The 22,615-nt window shown below is 37.8% G+C and overlaps 1 protein-coding gene across 10 annotated transcripts in view; it reads left to right on the forward strand.

Moving 5' to 3' along the window:
* Positions 1 to 22,615, forward strand: part of NPNT (nephronectin) — an 82,226-nt gene that overhangs the window by 28,957 nt on the left and 30,654 nt on the right. For 5 of the 10 annotated variants that reach the window (XM_049630963.1, XM_049630966.1, XM_049630961.1 and 2 more), the window contains 7 exons: positions 4,045 to 4,137; positions 8,412 to 8,504; positions 13,548 to 13,667; positions 15,818 to 15,937; positions 17,544 to 17,678; positions 17,972 to 18,094; positions 20,231 to 20,608. In XM_049630963.1, coding sequence (XP_049486920.1) covers positions 4,045 to 4,137; positions 8,412 to 8,504; positions 13,548 to 13,667; positions 15,818 to 15,937; positions 17,544 to 17,678; positions 17,972 to 18,094; positions 20,231 to 20,608 — 1,062 coding nt within the window. The remainder of the gene's footprint in view (positions 1 to 4,044; positions 4,138 to 8,411; positions 8,505 to 13,547; positions 13,668 to 15,817; positions 15,938 to 17,543; positions 17,679 to 17,971; positions 18,095 to 20,230; positions 20,609 to 22,615) is intronic. The other 5 variants (XM_049630967.1, XM_049630970.1, XM_049630965.1 and 2 more) reach the window with 1 other exon arrangement.

The raw sequence follows: 22,615 nt of genomic DNA on the forward strand, positions 1-22,615 counted from the left end.
TCCTCTGCTGTTGTAAACACTTGACAGTGGAGCTTCATTAGCACACTTGGCACTGGGAACCCCTTCACTTCCCTTCCCCCATATTTTATGCATATTCTGAAAGGCTTTTGTCTACCAGACAAACTAGACTTTAAACTAAAGGCTGTAACAAGAGATGAAGAAGGGCATTATATAATAATTACAGGGTCTATCCATCAAGAAGAACTAACAATTATAAATGTCTATGCACTGAATACGGGGGCCCCCAAATATATATTGCAGGGGACTTTAATACCCCACTTACAACAATGGGTAGATCATCTAGACACATGGTCAATAAAGAAACAAGGGCCCTGAATGATACATTGGATCAGGTAGACTTGACAGATATGTTTAGAACTCTGCATCCCAAAGCAACAGAACTTTCTTCTCGAGTACACATGGAACATTCTCCAAGATCACATACTGGGTCACAAAACAGCCCTTCATAAGTATACAAGAATTGAGATCATACCATGCATACTTTCGGACCACAATGCTATGAAGCTTGAAATCAACCACAAGAAAAAGTCTGGAAAACCTCCAAAAGCATGGAGGTTAAAGAACACCCTACTAAAGAATGAATGGGTCAACCAGGCTATTAGAGAAGAAATTTAAAAATTTATGGAAACAAATGAAAATGAAAATACAACAATCCAAACGCTTTGGGATGCAGCGAAGGCAGTCCTGAGAGGAAAATACATTGCAATCCAGGTCTATCTCAAGAAACATGAAAGGCTTTTGTCTTCCATCCCAACTCTCAGCCTCTTAACCTCTAAGGATTTCTTCAGATCACCATTTCCTACAGGAGGCGTTTCCAGGATCTGCAATCATAGTTGTGACTATAATAGATTATGACCGTCCTGCCCCTCCCCCCTTTCTTCTTGCATCTCCTCTCTCTGAATTCTTGGTAAGTTTTGGCCAGTATATTCCAGTTCCACAGTTAATTTTTCATATCCTCGGTGACTCTCTCATCCGCCCTGACACTCACCTAGTATAATGCATGTATATAACAAATGTCCAATGCATGTTTATCGAATTCCACCACAGACCTGATGCAAGAGAATGGGAGAAGGTCCTTTTGTGCAATATTTTTCAGAGTGTTTTCTTTTTATGAGAGAAAATGATTGGTTACATCAGCATTATGAATATCCTATTCCGTTGGTAGCTGTTGGCTAATACTTAGGTCATTAGTTACTTTAGTGAATAGTCTGTTGGATGGAAGTACAAACAGCAGTTTGTTTGAAAATTACTGACACTGTAAACATGTAAGAAACATTAACAGTCTTGGCCTTTTGGAATGTGTGCTTGTGATGTGCCTAAGATTAGGGCACTCCACTGAGAATAAACAATGAGAAAGGGAGGGGGACAATCAAAGCTTTTGTTCCTGTACAGCACCTGAAAGTACCATAAATGGATGGTCATCAAGCTGTTCAGGGGGTCAAAGGCAATAAGCCTAGGCACCTAAAGTTTGTTTGATAATGTGTCCTCTTCTAAATACATTTTTCATGTTTTTAAGTGGTACTTCTCAAACTACTTTTTCATGTTTTTTAGAGATATTTTCAAATTCCAGCTATTTGGGGGGATTATTACTTCGACTTACACTTACTGATTTTGAGACGTTTACTTTATTTTTTAAATTATGACACTCTGGGTGCCTCAGTGATAATTGATTCGTTCAGGTTGTATTCATATATAAACATTAAGATTTATGGAAAATCTTTTAATATGAAAAAATTTTTAACATGCATTTCTTGGTTATGGGACCTGGAAATAACATGAAGAATAGTTTATTTCTGGGACTTGTTTTAAAAACTGCATATAAACCATCCACTCGTGTCCAGTTGACTGAAGAATCATATCGAAGACCCTCCTAGACGGTTCATTTCTTCTCAAAGACCTGAACAAAATTGCTTCCTTTTGAATTTCGTGCCATGTCTAAAATCAGGTTTTAAGAATTTTCCAAGTGCATCTCTCTACCATTTACACTTTATACTCTGCTCATCCCTTCTTTCTGCAAGCTTTTTAATACTTGCTGAGCAGCACTTAGGATTAGTAGTGATACCAGGTGGGGTGACAGACAAGCAGGAAAGGCTTGAAGTAAAACTGGCCAATCAGCACTGTGGAGTGCCAGATGAGGGAGAGGTCAGCAAGGGCTGAGTGAGGAACTGGAGGAAACACCAAAAAATAACTAGCACATTGGTTTTACAGGAGTGTTCAAGTTTTGAAGGAAGTGATGTTTGAGAATTGTGAGCGAGGAAACTAGGAGCATATCCCAGAATGGACGCAACCTTGGCTGCTATGGGAAGTAACAGGTGTCAGGGACTTTAGAACTCAGGGTCATTGTCGACTACATTCCCTTGGTCTCCAAGAGGTGTCCACTCCTCACTCAGTGCTCACTGAAGCCCCTCTTTTCCTGTCACAAACAAATCATGCCTTTCACATGTCAACTAGACTTTCTAGTCCATCCCACATAACATCACCAGGTTAATATCCTTAGAATTTTTATTTTCATCAGGTAATTATCCTGATGATGATGATGATGATGATGATAAACTTCCAGAAACTTCCCATTTCCTGTAGATACAGTGTATTTTCCTCAGTCTGAAATTTAGGGAACATCATCATCTGATAGTACTCACCTGTGATGGTCTACGTCTCATTTTTCCATTGACATTAAGCTATCTCTTCACTGCCTCAAGTATCCCCTGAGTAAATGATAATTTATTTTGCTATATAACTCTCCTTACCTTGGAGAGTCTTCCCCTTCTCTGTCTACCCATCTTTAAGAACCAACTCAAGTCTCTTCTGAGGCTTTTTGTACAAATCTCTGTGGATATGATTGTGTGATGATTTCTTCACAAATTTCATACATGCCACCCATTTTTCTCATAAACAAATGTTGCCCTAAATGAAGAGTGATTGTTTTGTCTTTTCATCTACATTGTTAGCTCTTTGAGACTAGTGACAATGCTATACAACGAGTTTTCTTCTATTTTAGCATCTCGCATAGCACTGTGCACAGATTGGGCGTAGAGCGATGTTTCTTACTCTGGCACCATCACATTTTGGGTTGGATGATTTGTTTTTGTAGGGGACTGAGCATTGTAGAGTGCTTAGAGCCTCCCTGTATTCTACCTGATAGATGCCAGTAGCACCCTCTCCCCAGTATGACAACCAAAAATGTCTCTTTATACCAAATGTTACATAGGGGACAAAGATAGCCTCAGGTGAGAATCACTGGTATAGAGGAAACAGAATAAATTCTGACCAGTGTCTTGGCAGAAATGGAAGACTGTAAAAAGCTTTGAGTGACGTTTTACAGCATTTTGGAATCTTGAGGAAAGACCAACTCAGTTGATGGAAGATAGTAATTGTAAAATAGAACTTCCTGTTTGCTGTGATAGACCACAGCAAGGGTGTAGGCAATTGCAACACACCTAGGGTTAAGAAAGATCAAGATGAAGTGGATCTTAAGTTGAAGTTCCAGAAATACTGAATTTTTAGTTTTTACTTTATTTCAAGCCATTTCATATTAGAAATAGCATTTCCAATAAAATAGATATTATTTAATGAGAAATTTATCTGGATTTCATACATACCCAATATCTTTGGACTAAAAACTACTTTTGAAGCATTTTGGGGGGAATGAGTTTGAAATTACAGGTACTGGTTATTATAAAGTTGCAACTATTGACAATTATCAGTTGTGTTTATTCATAGTTTTACCTCTTTTTTTTTTTTTTTAACTGCTTTAACATTATACTTAAGTTTAGGCAGTTTTTCAGACCCAAGCGATACACACACACACACACACACACACACACACACACACCCTACATGTATGTGAGAGTATTTAGTCTAACAGTGCTTACCACACTCAGACATAGTGAATTTATATATTTCTGCTATTCTGTTGTAAGTTCTTAGTCTTCTCTTTTATTATCAGACTACTATATGACATAGATGCTATACGGTTGATGTTCAACTGACCTAGAAGTAATGCATTAAATCCTCTCTTCACAGCTGTATGCCAACCACAGTGCAAACATGGTGAATGTATTGGACCCAACAAGTGCAAGTGCCATCCTGGATATGCTGGAAAAACCTGCAGTCAAGGTAGGAAAACAGACATAAATTACAATCACAAACCCCCTCTATTTCTGCCTAATATAAAAATTAGAGGTTCTCATGCCAAACCACTTTTCCACGACTGCTGTTTCTAAATGTGTGAGCTGCCATGTTCTGAGAGATAAAAATGTAATGTGAAATCTTAAAATGTATTGCATCAGAGGGCAATTAAAAGAATTTCATCCTCTTATTCATTGATACTAATTAAAATACACATTAAAGAAGAGAAGCACAGCATCAGTAATGTAGAAGCCTTCCATTCTGCTCATCTTTGTTTCTCCACTAACTAGTTGGGAAGCTCTGGCTGATTTTTGGCCTCCTTGGACCCCTGTTAGATGAAACACCTTCAGTACTCAAAGTTAGGTAGGAGTTTGAGGTCCGTTCAAACTGTGAGCCCTTTCGTTTTTGAGATTAAATTCCGTTCAACTGTTACCAGATTGCAAAAGTTCCTCTGAGAAATAAAGATTTTGACTAATTTATTTTTGTTTTAAGTTGTTTATAAAAGCAGGTGTTTACTTAGCACCGTGCTCAGGTAGTTTACATATATTATCTATTTTCATTATTACAGTGTCAGGAAGTAAAGTGTTATTTATGATAATTAAATGATAAATAATAGCTTATTGTTATTTTTCACTTAAAGAGATATCAGGGATATTAAGTATCTTGTCTAAGTTCACAGAATTAGTTGGTGAAAGATCCAGTATATGTCTGTTTAGGACTGTTGGCTATGTAAGAAAAGCTGGGGTTAGATTTCACCAGAGAGATACAAGGATAAGAGTCAATTTTTACTTATTTCTTAAATGTAAGTAATATGTTCTATCCTTTTTAGTGTTGAATGAAACAGTTACATGGGGCCTGTCTCATAGATAACTTACTTGACCTCATCAAATATGGAAATGATATTTTTGAAACACTCCTGTTCATCAATATCTGATACTCCTTGATATGCCTCATGTAAACTCGTGACTTATGGGCATAATTTCCACAACAGTACAGAAAAACTTATGTTTGAAAGTATATGTAATTATTCCTGAACTGTCAGAGGAAATCCATGCTAATGAAATGTGACATATCCAATGGTAGGAGAAGCTGTTATTCTAAACTATGTTCTGTATTATCTGTTATTTGATTAACTTTTTTCCCAATGCTTCTTTTATGTCTTATAATATTTTTTAACTTGGAATTTACCAAACATACCTGGATAGTCTTTTTGAAGTAAGTAGAGTTTTTATGATCTCAGTTTACTCTTTTAAAAATCCATTTAATTTTCCTTCCGCAGTCTAAGTTTGCAAGTAGTGACATGTTCAGTTCTGATTATTGAATTCTCAATGTGTTCATCTTAGAGTTCCCACATGCTTCCTTTTTTAAAGTGGTGAACATAAACTATCAGAGGTTTCATCAATATGTCAGTACCATAAAACTTTGTTGTCCTGATGCCAGGAATTTATACAAAGGAGGTTATTATAAGAAGCCACTGTTGAGATTGCAGAGAAATTCATTTAAATTTATTTTCAGGAACTACATCAACTTTAATATGCTTCAAAGACACTGAAACTATTATTGTAACAAGGATTTATCTCTGGGTATCTCCTATTTTCAGAAAAACCAGTTTATCATGTACTTTTTACTGTAACACATACCTGTTTCTCTAAAGAAAAGTTGAAATTTACTGAGTTGAAATCTTGCCTCCTAAAACTATATTCCTTAGGGGGGAAGAGGATTTCATTAGTAGCAAAATGGGATTTTACACCCGCAAAAAATAGTGCGGACACTGAAAATGTAATTTCAAGTCCAATCTTGAATATAAAACCACAGCTTACAGTAAACATATGTTTTTGATTATCTCTTTCTTTGCCTTCCTTACCAAAAAAGCAATTGTGACAAGTTCCCAATGGCATGGTTTATGGTGTTTGAGAGCAAGAATCCTTTTTGGTCTCTGATTTCTAGATTCCTGAAAACTATTATTAAAATGACTTGCACACACTAAGTGCACATTAAATATTTGCTAAATGAATGATTGTTTCATATAATGGCTCTTGGTCCTGAACACCATACTTGTAAGGGCTCCATGCAGTTGTGCAGTTGCCCAGTCCAGCACTGTAGGCAGTCTCTGAGTCTGTGGGCTGAGAGCCCTCGTCAGGGTGAGAGGCAGCTGTGGAGGAGCTGGCTAAGTGGGAGAACTGTCCAGAGACACAAGGAAAAGACATTAGAGCAAATTGTCTATATCTGCTACATAGCAAATTAATGTAGACTGTTTTTATCTGGCACATACATTTTAATAAACTGGCAAATATGCCTCAGAGATATTGGAACTCCCAACAGGTTTCTTTTTTCTTCAGGAGAAATGTCAAGAAGAGGTATATTTGAGATGATTTCATAGAACTGGGAATTAGCTTTTCATTGAAAGTAGGTTTCTGTGTAAGGCAAGTATTCGCTAAAAAATTTGTTGCAAGTTGTGTGATGTAAGAAATAACCTCCTGCAGACTTGATTGGTGGAGTGAACAGCTTGTATGAACGACAAGCATTTAGCAAGTGCTTTCAGAGCTACCTGGGGGCAGCCAGAATAGCAGGGCAAGCCCACTTTGCAACTGGCTTAATTTAACAACCTTGTTGCAGGATTGATGTGAATCTGCCGTGGGTGGCTTGCTTTTCCCTCTGAGTCACTTCTGGATTTGTAATAGCTAGATCACATATAAAATCATAGGCTCGGCCTGATCATTAGCACATTCTATACGGCACATGGTACCTTTCACAGTAATGAAATGCTAATCCTAACTCTGGTTTGCTTTTCCTCCACCGTATTTTTCTGGTAATTTTTATTCATGCATACTCTTCTCCTCTTTGAGTCTCTGTACCCATACCAATTCTCTTTCCCCTCAGCCAAAAAATGATACTGTTATAGGTAATAATCTTTTTATAACTTTCCAATTAGGGAATGATTTTTATCATGTAATATGTCCTATCATTGCATATTTTCAGAAATGAAAGATCTATGTTCTTGAATGCAAGAGGTGGGCCCCCTTACAACCAGAGCCATGGCTAGGGTTAGGGTTGGCAACCAGGAAGTGCCATGGGCAGAACCACCCACAGTGCAGCGATCTCCTGGAAGGGTTGAGTTGAGGGCACATGGTCAGGTATGGGTCAGGCTTAGGGTTTGGAATCAGGAGCCAGAAGATTGAATGGACCACGGTTAGGTAAGTTCTCCTGATCACCCCCTGCAGCCCCATCCTGGCCCTGGAAATGGTACCATGCAATTCTGGCTTATATTAAGGGCTTATAATAATTTCAGAAGAAACAGTTTATAAATATCAGTTCCTAATGTTTTGACAAAGTTTATGTTTCATATGTTGAATTCCTCACCCCAAGATCTAGTATCTCGTAGCACAGAACCAGACAGTACATTTTGGTGGCTTAGGTAAATCTGAAAGTTGATTGCCTTCCTTAGGACAACAGTCTAAATGCTATACCCCTGTGTAGTAAGGTAATTCCAGATAGCCTTACTTTTTAAAAGATGTGTGGTTTCAACCCAGAAACCAGTGTTCATTTAATTTGGAATATTAACTGGTTATTAATAGTATGAAAGCCTTGAAACAGGATGCGATTGCCTTTTTGACTCTACTTTCGAGTTACTCATCTTATTTTGGTAAGTTAATAATGGCAAGAGTTAACCTCTTTTGTGGAAAGCTTACTGTATATTCCTACTAAGTGTGACCTAAATGTAACACGAGTTCTTACATGTGAATAACATTGGTGAACTGTCATGCTATTTATTTAAAAAAGCTCTATGCAAATCATAAATGTGTGCATAATTGTGGAGTATTTTAAACTATTGGACAACATAATAAGGAAAAGTCTTGATTGGACATTTAAGACTTCAGTGTCAGGTAGACTGTAATCAGTATTTGTATAATCGAGTTTTCTGTCTTTGTCAGTGACTACAATCAGGCTTTAGAAAATGACCATCTCTTTTTTAGTGGTTTCTCTAAAGATTGGTGTAGGAATGATGTATGTGTGTGTGCATGTGTGTAAAATGTACTTGTGTTCTTGGGAGGCAAGATGGCAGTGATAAATTTTAAGGAAAATAGAAATTAAAATTAAAAAACCAGAAGAACTGGAAACTGATTTTTAAAAAGCATGTACAGTATCCTTTTTGAAATCCACCAACTTTATGTAATTGTTTAATATATACTTATAAAGATTTTTAGGGCTAAAAATGACATCAGTTCAAAGTTGACTCTTATTACCTTCTTCCTGGTGTGAAGACGAACACTTCTACCCAACTCCTCTTGACCAAGGCAGTGAACAGCCTCTTTTCCAACCCCTGGATCATCAAGCCACAAGTTTACCTTCAAGGGGTGAGCGTGTATTATCTCAGGTGGTTTGCTCTCCCACCTGCACGGCTTCCTGCAGTTTCGTCACTTTTTGCAAATATCCTGAAGACTAGCCCCAGGAGTACCCAGCCTTCGGCATCCTGAGCATGTGAAGCAAGCAACAGGAATTGTCACCTGGTGCTGATTCTCTGTGCTCTAAAAAGCCTGGAGCCTCCACTGTCCTTTCACTGCATTAGAAATATCATTGCTTCTCTTCTTCTTTTCTGGGCTTCCGAATGTTTTCTGAAAGTCAAATGGCAAAATAACCTTAATTTTAATAGGTGAAGTCAGGAATTCCAAAGCAACTGAGATTGGGATTTTGATGATTTTTGCTAAGTAGATTTCAGAAATGATGAAGTCCTCTCCCCTGCCACCATATCTGGAGAATAGAGTTTTAGGTTACCTGGAAATCAAACCATACGTTATTAATTTCATTCTTTTGATGTACATTTTGTGATATTAGAAAGCCTAGGTTCTGGTTCAGTATAGCCTTTAAGTGGCTCTGTGATTATAAGCAAGTCATTTAGTGTGTCTGAGTCTTAGCAAACCAATTAGTAACGGGGAGAGAATTCTTGCCCTATTCACCTGTAGGGCTGGTGTGGGAACAGGCATACCAGAAATACTAATGTTTTCATTATGATGAAGTTTTGTACGAAAGTTCGGTGGCAGCATGATTTTACAGTTTTTCTTCTAAAAGACTGTATCCTTTACCCACTCCTAAATTTAGAAACTTAGAATGACTGAATTAAAATAGTTTAAATTATTAATTAGTTTCTCTCTGCTGATAGCAACTTAATGCACTTGTGTATCTTCTGCATAAAGAATTAGGGCAATAGAAGTAATTTCAATCATTGAGTTTTAAACAATGAAAGTTATGGCAGTTGAATGACATCTATTTGCCTATGACCTCCACGTTAGATAAAATGTAAAAGGTTAAATTTCTGAGACGTTGCCAAGTTTAAGGGTCAAAGAAGAAAAAAAAAGTCTAAATGTATTGAATGGAAGATTATTTTCCTTAAAATCCATTGGGTTATCTTATTCAGTGAATCTATTCTAGATTTTTTAGGCTATTTTTCAGTGTCTGCATGCTAACAAAATTTCTGATTCTTTTTTTCCTACAGTGTAATTATAATGCTGTGCAGCTTGCATTTTTGTTCTGGACTCTCTTCTTACTCTCCCCTCCACCCCCACCCCCATCCTACCTTCCCAAGCTCCTGAATCCATCAACCTGCTTAAATATACGCCTCACTGTAATAGATGTGCTTTAAGAATGTATATGTGATAATTGAAGCATTTGAAATGTAAGTGGTTTAATTGTAAAGTGATGTCTTTTGATGTGATAAAATAGGTACATGACAGAATTAATTTTTTTATTGTAGAGTTTCCTTATAATTTATATTACAAACTTCTAGAGAAAGAACAGGATTAAAGTGAATTTAAGTAAATACACTAAAGTTTTCTTTCCTAGGTTCTTTTATCACCTTTAAAACTGATTTGAGAAAGTGTGATCATGTTCTTTATATTGTTCTACTTGTTAAATTTTTTTAACATTTATTTTTGAGAGACAGAGACAGAGTACAAGTGGAGGGGGGTGGGGCAGAGAGAGAGGTAGACACAGAATCCGAAGCAGGCTCCAGGCTCTGAGCTGTCAGCCCAGAGCCCAACGTGGGGCTCAAACTCACGAGCTGTGAGATGATGACCTGAGCCAAAGTCAGACGCTCAACTGACTGAGCAACCCAGGCGCCCTGTTCTACTTGTTATTATAGGAGAATTTGCTGCAAATTGGAAGTGGTGTTTTTGGATTTCTGACTTGATAGTAAGACATGTGTTACTAGGTCAGTAGTCTAAGAGGTTTTGGAAGCAGCACATATTAACTCAATTTTGTAAGGCATTTGGTCAATAAGAAAATAAAGCTATAATCATCATAAACTAGAAACCCTGAAGAAAATTGAGAAAAAAGAAGTTCATCACCAGGACACCAGATGCTTTTAATCTTTCGAAGCTCCCTGCTTTAGCAGAAGTCTGATATTTGGTAAATATTGATAACACGGATTATTGTGGAATTCTATTTCATAATTTCTGCAGTGGTTTTTGTAAGGGTCAGTGTGAAGTTTTTAGGACGCACATGCCTGTAGCAGATGGAGCAATGATGGCAGTCACTGGAGACATCGACACCAGCCAGCTGTCAGTGGGTATCAGCCACTCCATCACCAGCTGTTAGAGTACAGCTTTCTCAGATTGCTTTCAGCGTATTAGATATTTATGTGTCAATTTAATAATAGTGAAGTAGCCAACAAACGTCTCTGCATTTACCCATTGAATGCTGCATGTTTATTTCCTCTTCCATATTAATTTCATACGGATTCCCAGGTGGGGGATTTGTTTTTGTTTGTTTTTGAATTATGACATCTTGTTTTTCACTTCCGTTCGGCTTCATGATTCTTAACCCAAGAGTACTCTTTTTCTCATGGGAAGGGAAGGATAGATTTGGACTGAAGACCACTGGCAGCCCCAGTCTGGATCATGAAAACTCTCATAGCAATCTTGAGGGGTCCTTTGTTGGTCAAGAGTGGAGCTGCCATAATAACTTGGCTTCAGCTTTAGTTCATGGACAGTGTCTAAAGAAATTTCCATCAGCATAAATATCCCTTGTATAAGCTGCTTAGAGCTGCAGACATCTGGCCAATTTCCATCAGGAACCCACAGAAGTTTCTGTGGCTCTTTAAAAATAAACCTAAGTGTTCTTAATTGACACATTTTATATCCATCAATAACTTTCCCTTGAAATATAGAACTCAGTCTTAATCTATGGCTTTATTGTACTGTTCGTTTTTTTTAAATGTTTATTTTTGAGAAAGAGAGAAAGAAAGTGGGGGGGGGGGGAGCAGAGAGATAGAGGTAGAGAGAGGAAGACACAGAATCTGAAGCAGGCTCCAGGCTCTGAGCTGTCTGCACAGAGCCCAAAGCGGGGCTTGAACTCAAGAACTGCAAGATCATGACCTGAGATGAAGTGCGATGCTTAACTGACTGAGTCACCCAGGCACCCCTCTACTGTTCTGTTTTATATTTGCTTAGTGCAAAAAATATTTAAAACACAAAGCCTTTCTCTAACAATGTGCTCAGCTTTAAATACTATTTAAATTTTTATTTTAAATGTTTTCATTTATTTATTTTGAAGAGGGGGCAGAGAGAGAGAGAGGGAGAGAGAGAATCCCAAGCAGATTTCCATGCTGTCAGCACAGAGCCCGATGGAGGGCTGGGTCTCTCAAACCATGAGATCATGACCTGAGCCAAAACCAAGAATCAGACACTTAACCCACTGAGATACCCAGGTGCCCCTAAATACTATTTAATACCAACCAGGAACTTATCAAATCCAGGTGCAAAACTGCAGGGATGTATGGATATATTGGGAATGATAATTAACTTCTCTTAGAACATGAGAAAAGATTCCCTGACTCTAATTTTTAGTAAATACTGAAATACAAGTTAGAAGAATATTAGAGGTGGAGTGAATTTCTTTCTCTTTCTTCCTTTAGTTAAAATTTTTACTTCATGTAACAGAGAAGTCAAATTTTTGGTTGATACTATAATCTGCAAAGCACCTTCCTTGAGGAAATTTAAAAAATATATATTTTAAAATATGATTCTGTTTTGAATGCCCTTGACCGGGCATGAGACAATAAAGTAGAAAACTGAAGAAAGCATGGGAGATGATGAAGGTATCTGGTTTCCTTATTTAACCTTCCTAGGCTTTGCCCAGCTGGGGACCTGCTCACTGTCGTGTTAAGGTTAGAAAAAAGACCATGTTGGAAAGTTAGTAAGATATGAAAACATTTGTAGATGTAACAACTATTAGGTGGTTTTAAAAGCAGTGTAATTTGGTGGTTTAATTAAATGAAAGCTATAAATTACCAGTAAACGAGCAGATCAGATTTAAATTCGATTAGATTAAAACACCTTGTCACTAGATATACCTGTATTTCTGATTTGATGACATGGATTAATAGATAATTTATCTCGTCAGGTGCTTATGCTGATAGTTCCAGACACAGTAAACATGTGGTCGTATTTATTTTTAATGAAGTCTGTATTTTGGGCATTAGTATTTCACTTTGTCACTATGAGTTTTATGTTCACTTGAAGCAATATTCAACTTGGGCTAGAAAATTCTTACAATGTGAAGTTTATTAATTTTACGTTGATATTTAAATGGACGAACCTAAAATACATAGTAGTCCACCACGTATCATCCAGTAGTATTTCCATATACGTTTCTTAACTGCCCAATGAAAACATGTTGGAGGGTAGGATTTTTTGTTTATTTTGTGACCTGAATACATCAGTAAAGCAGAAAACTGAAATTTCTTCTTTAATCTGAGATCAGTGTGTAGAGAATCTGTAAAACTGAACAAGAGAAAAACCACACTAGTGATCACTGTAATTCATGGAGCTCTTATCCTCTGAAAATAGAGCTTTCCTTTGGAAAGGCCAAAGCAGTCTCATGTTTTAAAATCTGTATACTTCCTGTAAACTAAGAAAGGCTCACAGAGTATCTTTTAAAACAGAAAGAGATTGAAAGAGCAAGATCACATAGTCAGAAGTGAAGCTGGTAGTAAACCTAGATATTTGGAGGATATTGGAGTCAGGTACGTGGTAGGCACCTCTACCCATGAGGTGGATAGTCGTCTGCTCTTTCTAGGGATGATAAGGTAGGCACGTGTCTGTGAGGAGAATTTTTCAAATTGTCCTTTGTGGACAAGTACTCTAATCAAAGTTCGAGAAATTCACACAGCCCTCTCATTGTTATAAGGTCATTTCTGATGGAAAGTTCTTGGTCACCCCTAGTGTAAAATTAACCTTAAAATTAAGATGGCGTAAAGAAGCTCTATCTCTTATGGAAATTACTGGTTACAGTAGCTTGACCTTCTTTTCTCATTTATTCTTTAATATAGAGAGGTATTTTAAATGGTTTATATTAGTGTTGAGGTTTTCTCATTTTGTTGCATCAACCCCCATTCTTTCCAGATCTAAATGAGTGTGGCCTGAAGCCGCGACCCTGCAAGCACAGGTGCATGAACACTTACGGCAGCTACAAGTGCTACTGTCTCAACGGATATATGCTCATGCCAGATGGGTCCTGCTCAAGTATGTCAAGAATCTTAACTGTTTTAGAAGTGCTCTGGCTTGATTTCACATGGTGCTCTGATAGGGTGTGTGAAAATAGCCTCCCAGGCTGTCCTAACCAGGATGTGAGCATGTATTTATATGTGTGCCTAAAGAATGGAAAATCAAAATAAAAATTGCCCTTTTACGTGTCTAGCATTATTTTACCATGGGTGTCCACGTTAAACTGATTTGGAAGTGGTATTTAGAACAAGAATCGTAAACTTAAATGTGTTTTCTAATGTTTTTTCCCCAACACATTTTTGCCTGTCTTCTAGCTGGGCAAAGAACTGCTCTAGCCGGAAAAGGAGCATTCGTACCTATGTGAGGACTGTGTTGCTGTTCACAAGGACAGACACTAAACTGTTAAATGGTAGAGAATCCATCAGAGGACCCAATAATGCTTGATTGAGTATAAACCATTCATAAATACCTTCTCACTTCACGTTTACATTTCTTTATAGTCGTCTAAAGACTAAGATATCCCTTTTCTAAAAAACAAAACCTACTTCAACTGAAAAAAAATGATTACAGTAACATGAAAGTAGACTTCATGTCTTTGTGAGAAAGAAACGTATCATGTTTTCATACTATCATTTGGATGTGTTTGTAAGATGGACAATGCCCCGAAGGCTGTAGGCTGAACATTGAATTGAGATGGTGTTTATATAATACCATAATGACAATGATATATATAATGACAATTGATGACTTGATTTTCATTTTTACTGAGTTACCTGTTAAATTAGCTAATTATAAATTAGTTAATTACCTGTTATCTCTCTTGAACTGGGTTACATTTTATTAGAAAAGTTGAGCTAATCTTAGTTAGCATTGCAGATTTAGCATGGAACCTTTAGAATTCGGTGAATTCATGTTTAATACTATGTGGCAGTGATGCTGGAATCCTCCAACATTGTACACCTCAGTGGGATGTTTTATGTTCCTAGAAAAATTTAGTGGGAAATTGAGAAAGTTAATTGGATGTTTTAGTTAAGACTGGAATTTAGCATGAGTAATCTGGAAAATTACCTCAATCTTCCACTTTTCCTTGGCCACTGGAAAAATTTCCAGATAATCTACGTGAGGTAAAGTTTTATATTTGTCTTTTAATTTTTAATTTTTAATTTTTTATTATTTTTTTCATATATGAAATTTATTGTCACATTGGTTTCCATACAACACCCAGTGCTCATCCCAAAAGATGCCCTCTTCAATGCCCATCACCTACCCTACCCTCCCTCCTACCCCCCATCAACCCTCAGTTCTCAGTTTTTAAGAGTCTCTTATGCTTTGGCTCTCTCCCACTCTAACCTCTTTGGGTTTTTTTTTTTTCCCCTTTTCCCTCCCCCATGGGTTTCTGTTAAGTTTCTCAGGATCCACATAAGAGTGAAAGCATATGGTATCTGTCTTTCTCTGTAGGACTTATTTCACTTAGCATAACACTCTCCAGTTCCATCCATGTTGCTACAAAGGCCATATTTCATTTTTTCTCATTGCCACATAGTATTCCATTGTGTATATAAACCACAATTTCTTTATCCATTCATCAGTTGATGGACATTTAGGCTCTTTCCACAATTTGGCTATTGTTGAGAGTGCTGCTATAAACATTGGGGTACAAGTGCCCCTATGCATCAGTACTCCTGTATCCCTTGGGTAAATCCCTAGCAGTGCTACTGCTGGGTCATAAGGTAAGTCTATTTTTAATTTTTTGAGGAACCTCCACACTGTTTTCCAGAGTGGCTGCACCAGTTTGCACTTCTCCACATCCTCTCCAGCATCTATAGTCTCCTGATTTGTTCATTTTGGCCACTCTGACTGGTGTGAGGTGATATCTGAGTGTGGTTTTGATTTGTATTTCCCTGATGAGCGATGTTGAGCATCTTTTGTCTTTTAATTTTTGAAATGCATTAAAGGTCTTCCTCAGATGATAACAGAGCTGGTTCACTTCTTAATCTTCTTGATCCCTGGGGGAGTAAGGTCTTTCTGTCCCTCTGTTTTCGACTGTCTTTAGACTGTTGGATAATTGAGGCCTTTTTGTCTTCATTGTTGATTCAGTGTCAAGTTAAAAAAACAGTCATAGAATTTGTCCTCTGCCTCTCTGAGTCAGCCAGTCACACTCTTTCCAGGTGCCCTGACGTGCTCCATGGCAAACTGTCAGTATGGCTGTGATGTTGTCAAAGGACAGATACGGTGCCAGTGCCCCTCTCCTGGCCTACAGCTGGCTCCTGATGGGAGGACCTGTATGGGTGAGTTGTAAAATCAAGCGTCTCTGTCAGCAGCCTCTCTAGGATAAAAGGACAAAGGGAAAGGTGATGGAGTAAGGAAACGAGGCAGTTACCTACATCAGGCAATTAGCTATCCTTCAGAAGATAGCACATGTCTCAGGAGAGGACCTCTCTCTATGAATGGAGAATGGACACCTTATTTCCCTAAAAATGAGGGACGGGGGGAAGCTTCGGGCAGAGGAAACCACATGTGCAAAGACTTTCAAGTTTAAGAGAGCACAATATTCAGGAAAAGCAAAGGAGCTCAGTGTTTCTAGAATGTTAAGAAGGAATGAGTGATAAAGCTGAATAGGTAGGCAGGGATAGGTTATATATGCTGTGCTAAAGGGTTAGATTTTTTTCTTGTAAATTAGGAAAACAGTATAGGATTGTGGTTAACCGTCTGGGCTTTGATTTCAAACCTAGCTCTGCTGTGTGCCTGATATGTAGCCTTAGGCAAAAGACTTCCTTTCTTCGAGCTTGAATCTCCTCATCTTTAAAATGGGAGTAATGCCATGTAGAATCATTATAAGGATTGAATGGGATTATATATGCGAAGAGCTGAGCAGAGTACTTAGCATGTAACACGCTCTCAATGAATAGAGGCATTGAGTGATTCCAGAGAGATTTATTAAGTACTTTCTATATTTCAGGCGCTGTGCCAAGTGTTAGGATATATAGTAGGGGACACAGCAGACAAGATTTTGGTCCTCACAAAGCTGATAGTCTAATGGGAAGACAGAAAAGAAACAAATATCCAACAAAATTACAAACAATACTAAATGTTAATATGAGGTATTAAGAGAAAACCATAAAAGGTCTATTTTAGAAAATAATGGTAGAAATGGTGCAGGGCACTGCACTGGAAGAAGAGAGGCTGGCCTGTGTGAGGTTTAAAAAGAAAGAAGGCCAATGTGGCTTCAGGACAGAGTGAGCGTGAGGGGCAGTGGCTTGCGTTACAGCTGGTGAGGTACATAAGGACTACATAGTTATTGCAGGGTGATCACAGACATTGTGAGGAATGAGGATTTAACTTAAGCAAGTGGAAACAGTTGAGGAGTCTTAAGCATGGTAATATCCCAATTTTATGTTTTAATAAAAGATTTTGACAGTTGAGAGGGAGTGCTCTGGAGGGGGTAAGATTGGCAGGGAAAACACTGGTTCCGAGGCTCTTGCAACAGTCTAACCGAGAAGATTGCAGCTTGGACTAGGGTAGAGGTAGTGGGTGAAGAGAAGACTAGATGAGTTCCGATCACTTTTTAGAGGCAGAATTAACTGGGCCTGATGATTTGAGGTTATGGGAAATAGGGTTGTCAAGGATGCTTCCTGTTTCCAGTTGGAGCAACTAGTGGATACAGGTGCAATCTCTGCTGAGCTATGGTGCGAGAGCAGGACAGCTTTGGTCAGGAGGATGCATGGAAATTTGGAGGTGTGGAATTTATGGTGCCTGTCAGGGCAACCAGCTGGATAACATTTATGATGAGCCACTCTGTTCCAGGCAGCTGTGTGCGGACATTTATTTTAAAATCGATCGCATCTGAACATGGCGATGCTGCTCCTCTGAGACGCAATTGATTTATGTTTCTAGATGTTGATGAATGTGCCACCGGGAGAGTGTCCTGCCCTAGATTTAGGCAGTGTGTCAACACTTTTGGGAGCTACATCTGCAAGTGTCATAAAGGCTTCGACCTCATGTACATTGCAGGCAAATACCAATGTCACGGTAATGAGCCCTGACCGTCATTTTGTTTTGTTTCTTCCTGTGGTGCGGAAAGCTTTCTTAACTGGGGCGGTGATTGGGATGTTAGACGCAGGGGAGGGTACCGGCCTTACATTAAGCAGAAGTCCAGTTCAACCACTGGTAGTCCTGGATGTCCATGTGCTTTATTTCTCCCGTGTATCTGCTGATTTTACACAGACCTTTCAAAAAAATTTTTTTGGAGATTCTATATAGTTTTGCAGCCATCATACTCCTCTCCCGGATAAACTCCCTTCTTTTCCCACTTCCTGATGCAGATATAGATGAATGTTCCCTTGGTCAGTATCAGTGCAGCCGCTTCGCTCGATGTTACAACTTGCACGGGTCCTACAAGTGTAAATGTAAAGATGGATACCAGGGCGATGGACTGAGTTGTGTGTGTAAGTAGTGTTTATCTCCCACCTTTAAATTCTAGCAGGATATATGGAATTGTACAAAGGCAGTTATTGGGGAAGATGAGGAACTAGATTAATTATCAAGAAAGTATCATTTTTATAGCTAATAATATAGTCTATTTTCTGCAATCAAATCACTTTACTCAGGTATTTAAAAAAATTAATGACTCAGTAATACATTCTTTTTTTTAATGTTTATTTATTTTGAGAGAGAGAGAGGGAGAGAGAGAGAGAGAGAGAACAGGAGCAGAGGAGGGGTCAGAGAGAGGAGAGAGAGAATCCCAAGCAGGCTCTGCACTGTCAGTACAGAATCACAATGGGGTTTGATCCCATGAACCATGAGATCATGACCTGAGCTGAAATCAAGAGTCAGACACTTAACTGACTGAGCCACCCAGGCACCCCAACGCAGTAATACATTCTAATCTTAAAAGCATTCAATTCCTGGGCTAAAACTTCTCAATAGCCTCTGTTTGGCTGGCAAGAAATTATGGAGCTCTCTCTGAAAATCAGATATTGTTATAATCAGAAATAAAAGTTTGTCATTAACATTAGATTATGACAGGAAGAAAATATGAATATATTCTACGTCTTTTGTTCCTCTGTTTTATGTCTCCAAATTCTATTAAAAAATCATTCTGATATTTATTTACTCTAAATTTAGAACTGTTTTTGCTTTTTAAATTCTTACAAGTTCTGCTTGGAGTATGGCTATGTTAGTTGATAAACATGAAAAAAAATAACCTCCAAGATGCAAGTTTTACAAATCAAAGACCATAATTTTGTATATAGTTCATGTGACAATAGATAATTTTTAAATTTTTGGAGTAAAATATTTACTGAAAATCATGAGCCATAAAATCATGGGGATTAAGGGATTTTTGAAGGGTCATGTAGTCATACTCCCAGCCTGGAATGAGTGTATCATTCCAGGAAGATTAACTATTAATTCCTTTTGGTGAAGATAAGCACAAAAAAAAAAAAAAAGATTCCATAGATAATCACAGTGACCTCTGAATTTTTTTAAGTGATAGTATAAATTAGTAAGGGGGAAAGCAAACCAAGTTTAAAAATATACAGAACATTTAATGAAAACATTTTGCATGAAAACAGATGAACATATGGGAAGGGGTAGGAAGAGAAGAGAGGAAAACTAACCACAAGAGATTCTTAGTAATAGAGAATAAACTGAAGGTTGATGGAGGGAAGTGGGTGGGGGAATGGGCTAGGTGGGTGATGGGTACCAAGGAGGGCACTTGTGATGAGCACTGGGTGTCGTATGTAAGTGTTGAATCACTTAAATCTACTCCTGAAACCAGTACTGCCCTGTATGTTAACTAAAACTTAAATAAAAATAAAGGAAGGAAGGAAGGAAAGAAGGAAGGAAGGAAAGAAGGAAGAAAATGTTTTGCATGAGTTGAATTTATATAGAGTATGGAAAAGTATTAGTCTTTAGACAGTTTGAAACACGATTTTATTATATGGGTGTGCCATAGGGACACTTAACATAGACTCTCAATATACATTTCTCATATTTTAAAAAACTTAGAATGTTTCTGCATTTAAAAAAATCTCAGTGATGTCTATTTCCATTTTACAGAGACTTGAAATTCTTTGTGTTTTAAATAATACATATCCGTTACAGAAATACCAATATAACTTCTGCATATATCTGCAGGATGGATATATGTGTGTATGAATACATATGTATATATCAAATACATATACACACAGTTGTTATTTGGAAAACAGTATGACTTACAGTAAGGGAATATTCTAAATGTGAAAAGTAAGCCTAGTTGGCATTAGATATTCTAATGTGTTTTTCACAATTTGATTCCAAAACTGACCTTTTTTAAAAATATTTATTTATTTTGAAAGAGAGTGACCACACATGTGAGAGAAGCAGGGGGAGGGGCAGAGAGCGAGAATCCCAAGCAGGCTCTGCTCTGTCAGTTCAGAGCCCGACATGGGGCTTGAACTCACAAAGTGTGCGATCATGACTTGAGTTGAAATGAAGAGTCAGACGTTTAAGCAACTGAGCCACCCAGGTGCCCCTCCACAACTAAGCTTTTAGAGAGAGATGGTCACACACTAATTTAAATTCTTTGACTCTTTCAGATATTCCAAAAGTCATGATTGAGCCATCAGGTCCAATTCATGTACCAAAGGGAAATGGTACTATTTCAAAGGGTGATGGAGGACACAGTAATTGGATTCCTGATGTTGGAAGTACTAGGTGGCCTCTGAAGACACCATATATTCCTCCTGCTACCAACAGGCCCACTTTTAAGCCAACAATAAGACCTACACCAGAGCCAACACCTCAGCCAACCCCACCGCCATCCATAGAATTCGGAACATCACCAATAACAACCCCAGAAAGACCAAGCACCAGACTAACAACTGTGCTGCCAGTTGCCACTACCTCTCCAAGATGGATTACAGTTGACAACAGGATACAGACAGATCCTCAGAAGCCCAGAGGAGATGTGTTCAGTAAGTCATATAAATGATAGCACGTTTTGGGTTTTTTTCCAGTTTTATTGAACTATAATTGACATACAGTGCTATATAAGTTTAAGGAATACAGTGTAATGGCTTGACTTACATAGATCGTGAAATGATTACCACAGTAAGTTTAGTTAACATCCCTCATCTCATATAGGTACATAAGAAAAAAATTTTTCTGTGATGAGAACTCTTAGGATTTATTTTCATAACAACTTTCATATAAATCCAATAGCAGTGTTAACTGTAGTCATAACATTGTACATTATATCCCTAGTACTTATTGATCTTATAACTGGAGGTTTGTACCTTTTGACCACTTTCCTCCAGTTCTTCCCCCCCTACCCACCACACCTGGTAACCACAAATCTGATCATTTTTTGTAAGTTTTTTTTTTTTTTTTAAGATTCTAAGTATAATATGTGAGGTCATATAGTATTTGTCTTTCTCTGACTTACTTGATTTAGCATAATGCCTCAAGGTGCATCCATATGGTCTCACATGGCAAGATTTTCTCATTTTTTAAAGGCTGAATTGTATATATATTCCACTGTGTATATATACCACACCTTCTTTATCCATCCATCCACTGATAGACACTGAGGTTGTTTCCATGTTGTGGCTATTGCAAATAATGCTGCTGTGAACATGGGGGTGGAGATATCTCTTTGACATGGTGTTTTCATTTTCTTTGGATAAATACCCGGAAGTGGAATTGCTGGATCATATGGTAACTCTAGTTTTAATTTTTTGAGGAACCTCCGTACTGTTTTCCATGGGGGCTGCACCAATTTACATTCCCACCAACAGTGCCCCAAGGGCTCTCTTTTCTCCACCTCTTTGCCAGCATTTGTTATCTCTTGTCTTTTTTGATGGTGGCCATTCTAACAGGCACAAGGTGGTATCTCATGGAGGTTTTAAGTTGCATTCCCCTGATAATTACGGACATTGAGCCTCTTTTCTTTTGGCATTGCCCATGTGTGTGTCCTTTTTGGAAAAATGTCTATTCACAACCTATGCCCATTTTTATTTGGATCATTTGGGTTTTTTTCCTGTTGAGTTGTATGAGTTCCCTGTATATTTTAGATATTAACCCCTTACCAGATACATTGTTTGCAAGTATTTTTCTCCAGTCTGTAGTTTGTCTTCACTTTGTTGATGGTCTTTTTTTGCTGTGCAGAAGCTTTTCAATTTGATGTAGTCCCACTTGTTTTTTATTTTATTGCTTGTGCTTTAGGTGTCATATCCAATAAAATCATTGCCAAGACCCATGTCAAGGAACTTTTTCCTATGTTTTCTTCTAAGAGTTTCATAGTTTCAGGCCTTAAATTCAAGTATTTAATCAATTTTGAGTGAATTTGTGTGTGTTGTATAAGATAAGGGTCCAATTTCATTCTTTTGCATGTGAATATCCAATTTTCCCAGCACCATTTGTCGAAAAGACTCTTTTCTCCATTGAGTATTCTTGGTTCCCTTGTCAAATATTAGTTGACCACATATGCTTCAGTTTAGTCCTGCACTGTTGATTTTGTTCTATTGGTCTGTGCATCTGTTTTTATGCCAACACCACACTGTTTTGATGACTGCAGCTTTATAGTATAGCTTGAAATCAGGCAGAGTGATGCCTCCTGCTTTGTTCTTCTTTCTCGGGATTGCTTTGGCTACTCAGGGGCTTTTGTATTAAGCACATTTTTAATCAGTCCTTTATAATGACATTTCAATCATAGGCCATGCCTTGAATAAGAATGAAACTTATAAAAAGAATTAGCTGTACAAAATGTAAGTCATGTGTCCTTATTGTTAAATGTTATAAAGAACTGTATAAAAAGCAATCAGCTGGGTAACTAACAATGTGTGTAGCAATGAAGGGAATATCATGAAGTCATGTAGTGGGTCATAGCTCCTATCCAGTGTGAGAACTCTCCTAACATGTTCAGATCTCCTCAAAAACTCTGAGATGGGAAGCTTGCTATATCAGTGCTATTTAACTTTTAA

The sequence above is a fragment of the Panthera uncia genome, chromosome B1 (assembly GCF_023721935.1).
Source record: "Panthera uncia isolate 11264 chromosome B1, Puncia_PCG_1.0, whole genome shotgun sequence".
Lineage (NCBI taxonomy): Eukaryota > Metazoa > Chordata > Mammalia > Carnivora > Felidae > Panthera > Panthera uncia.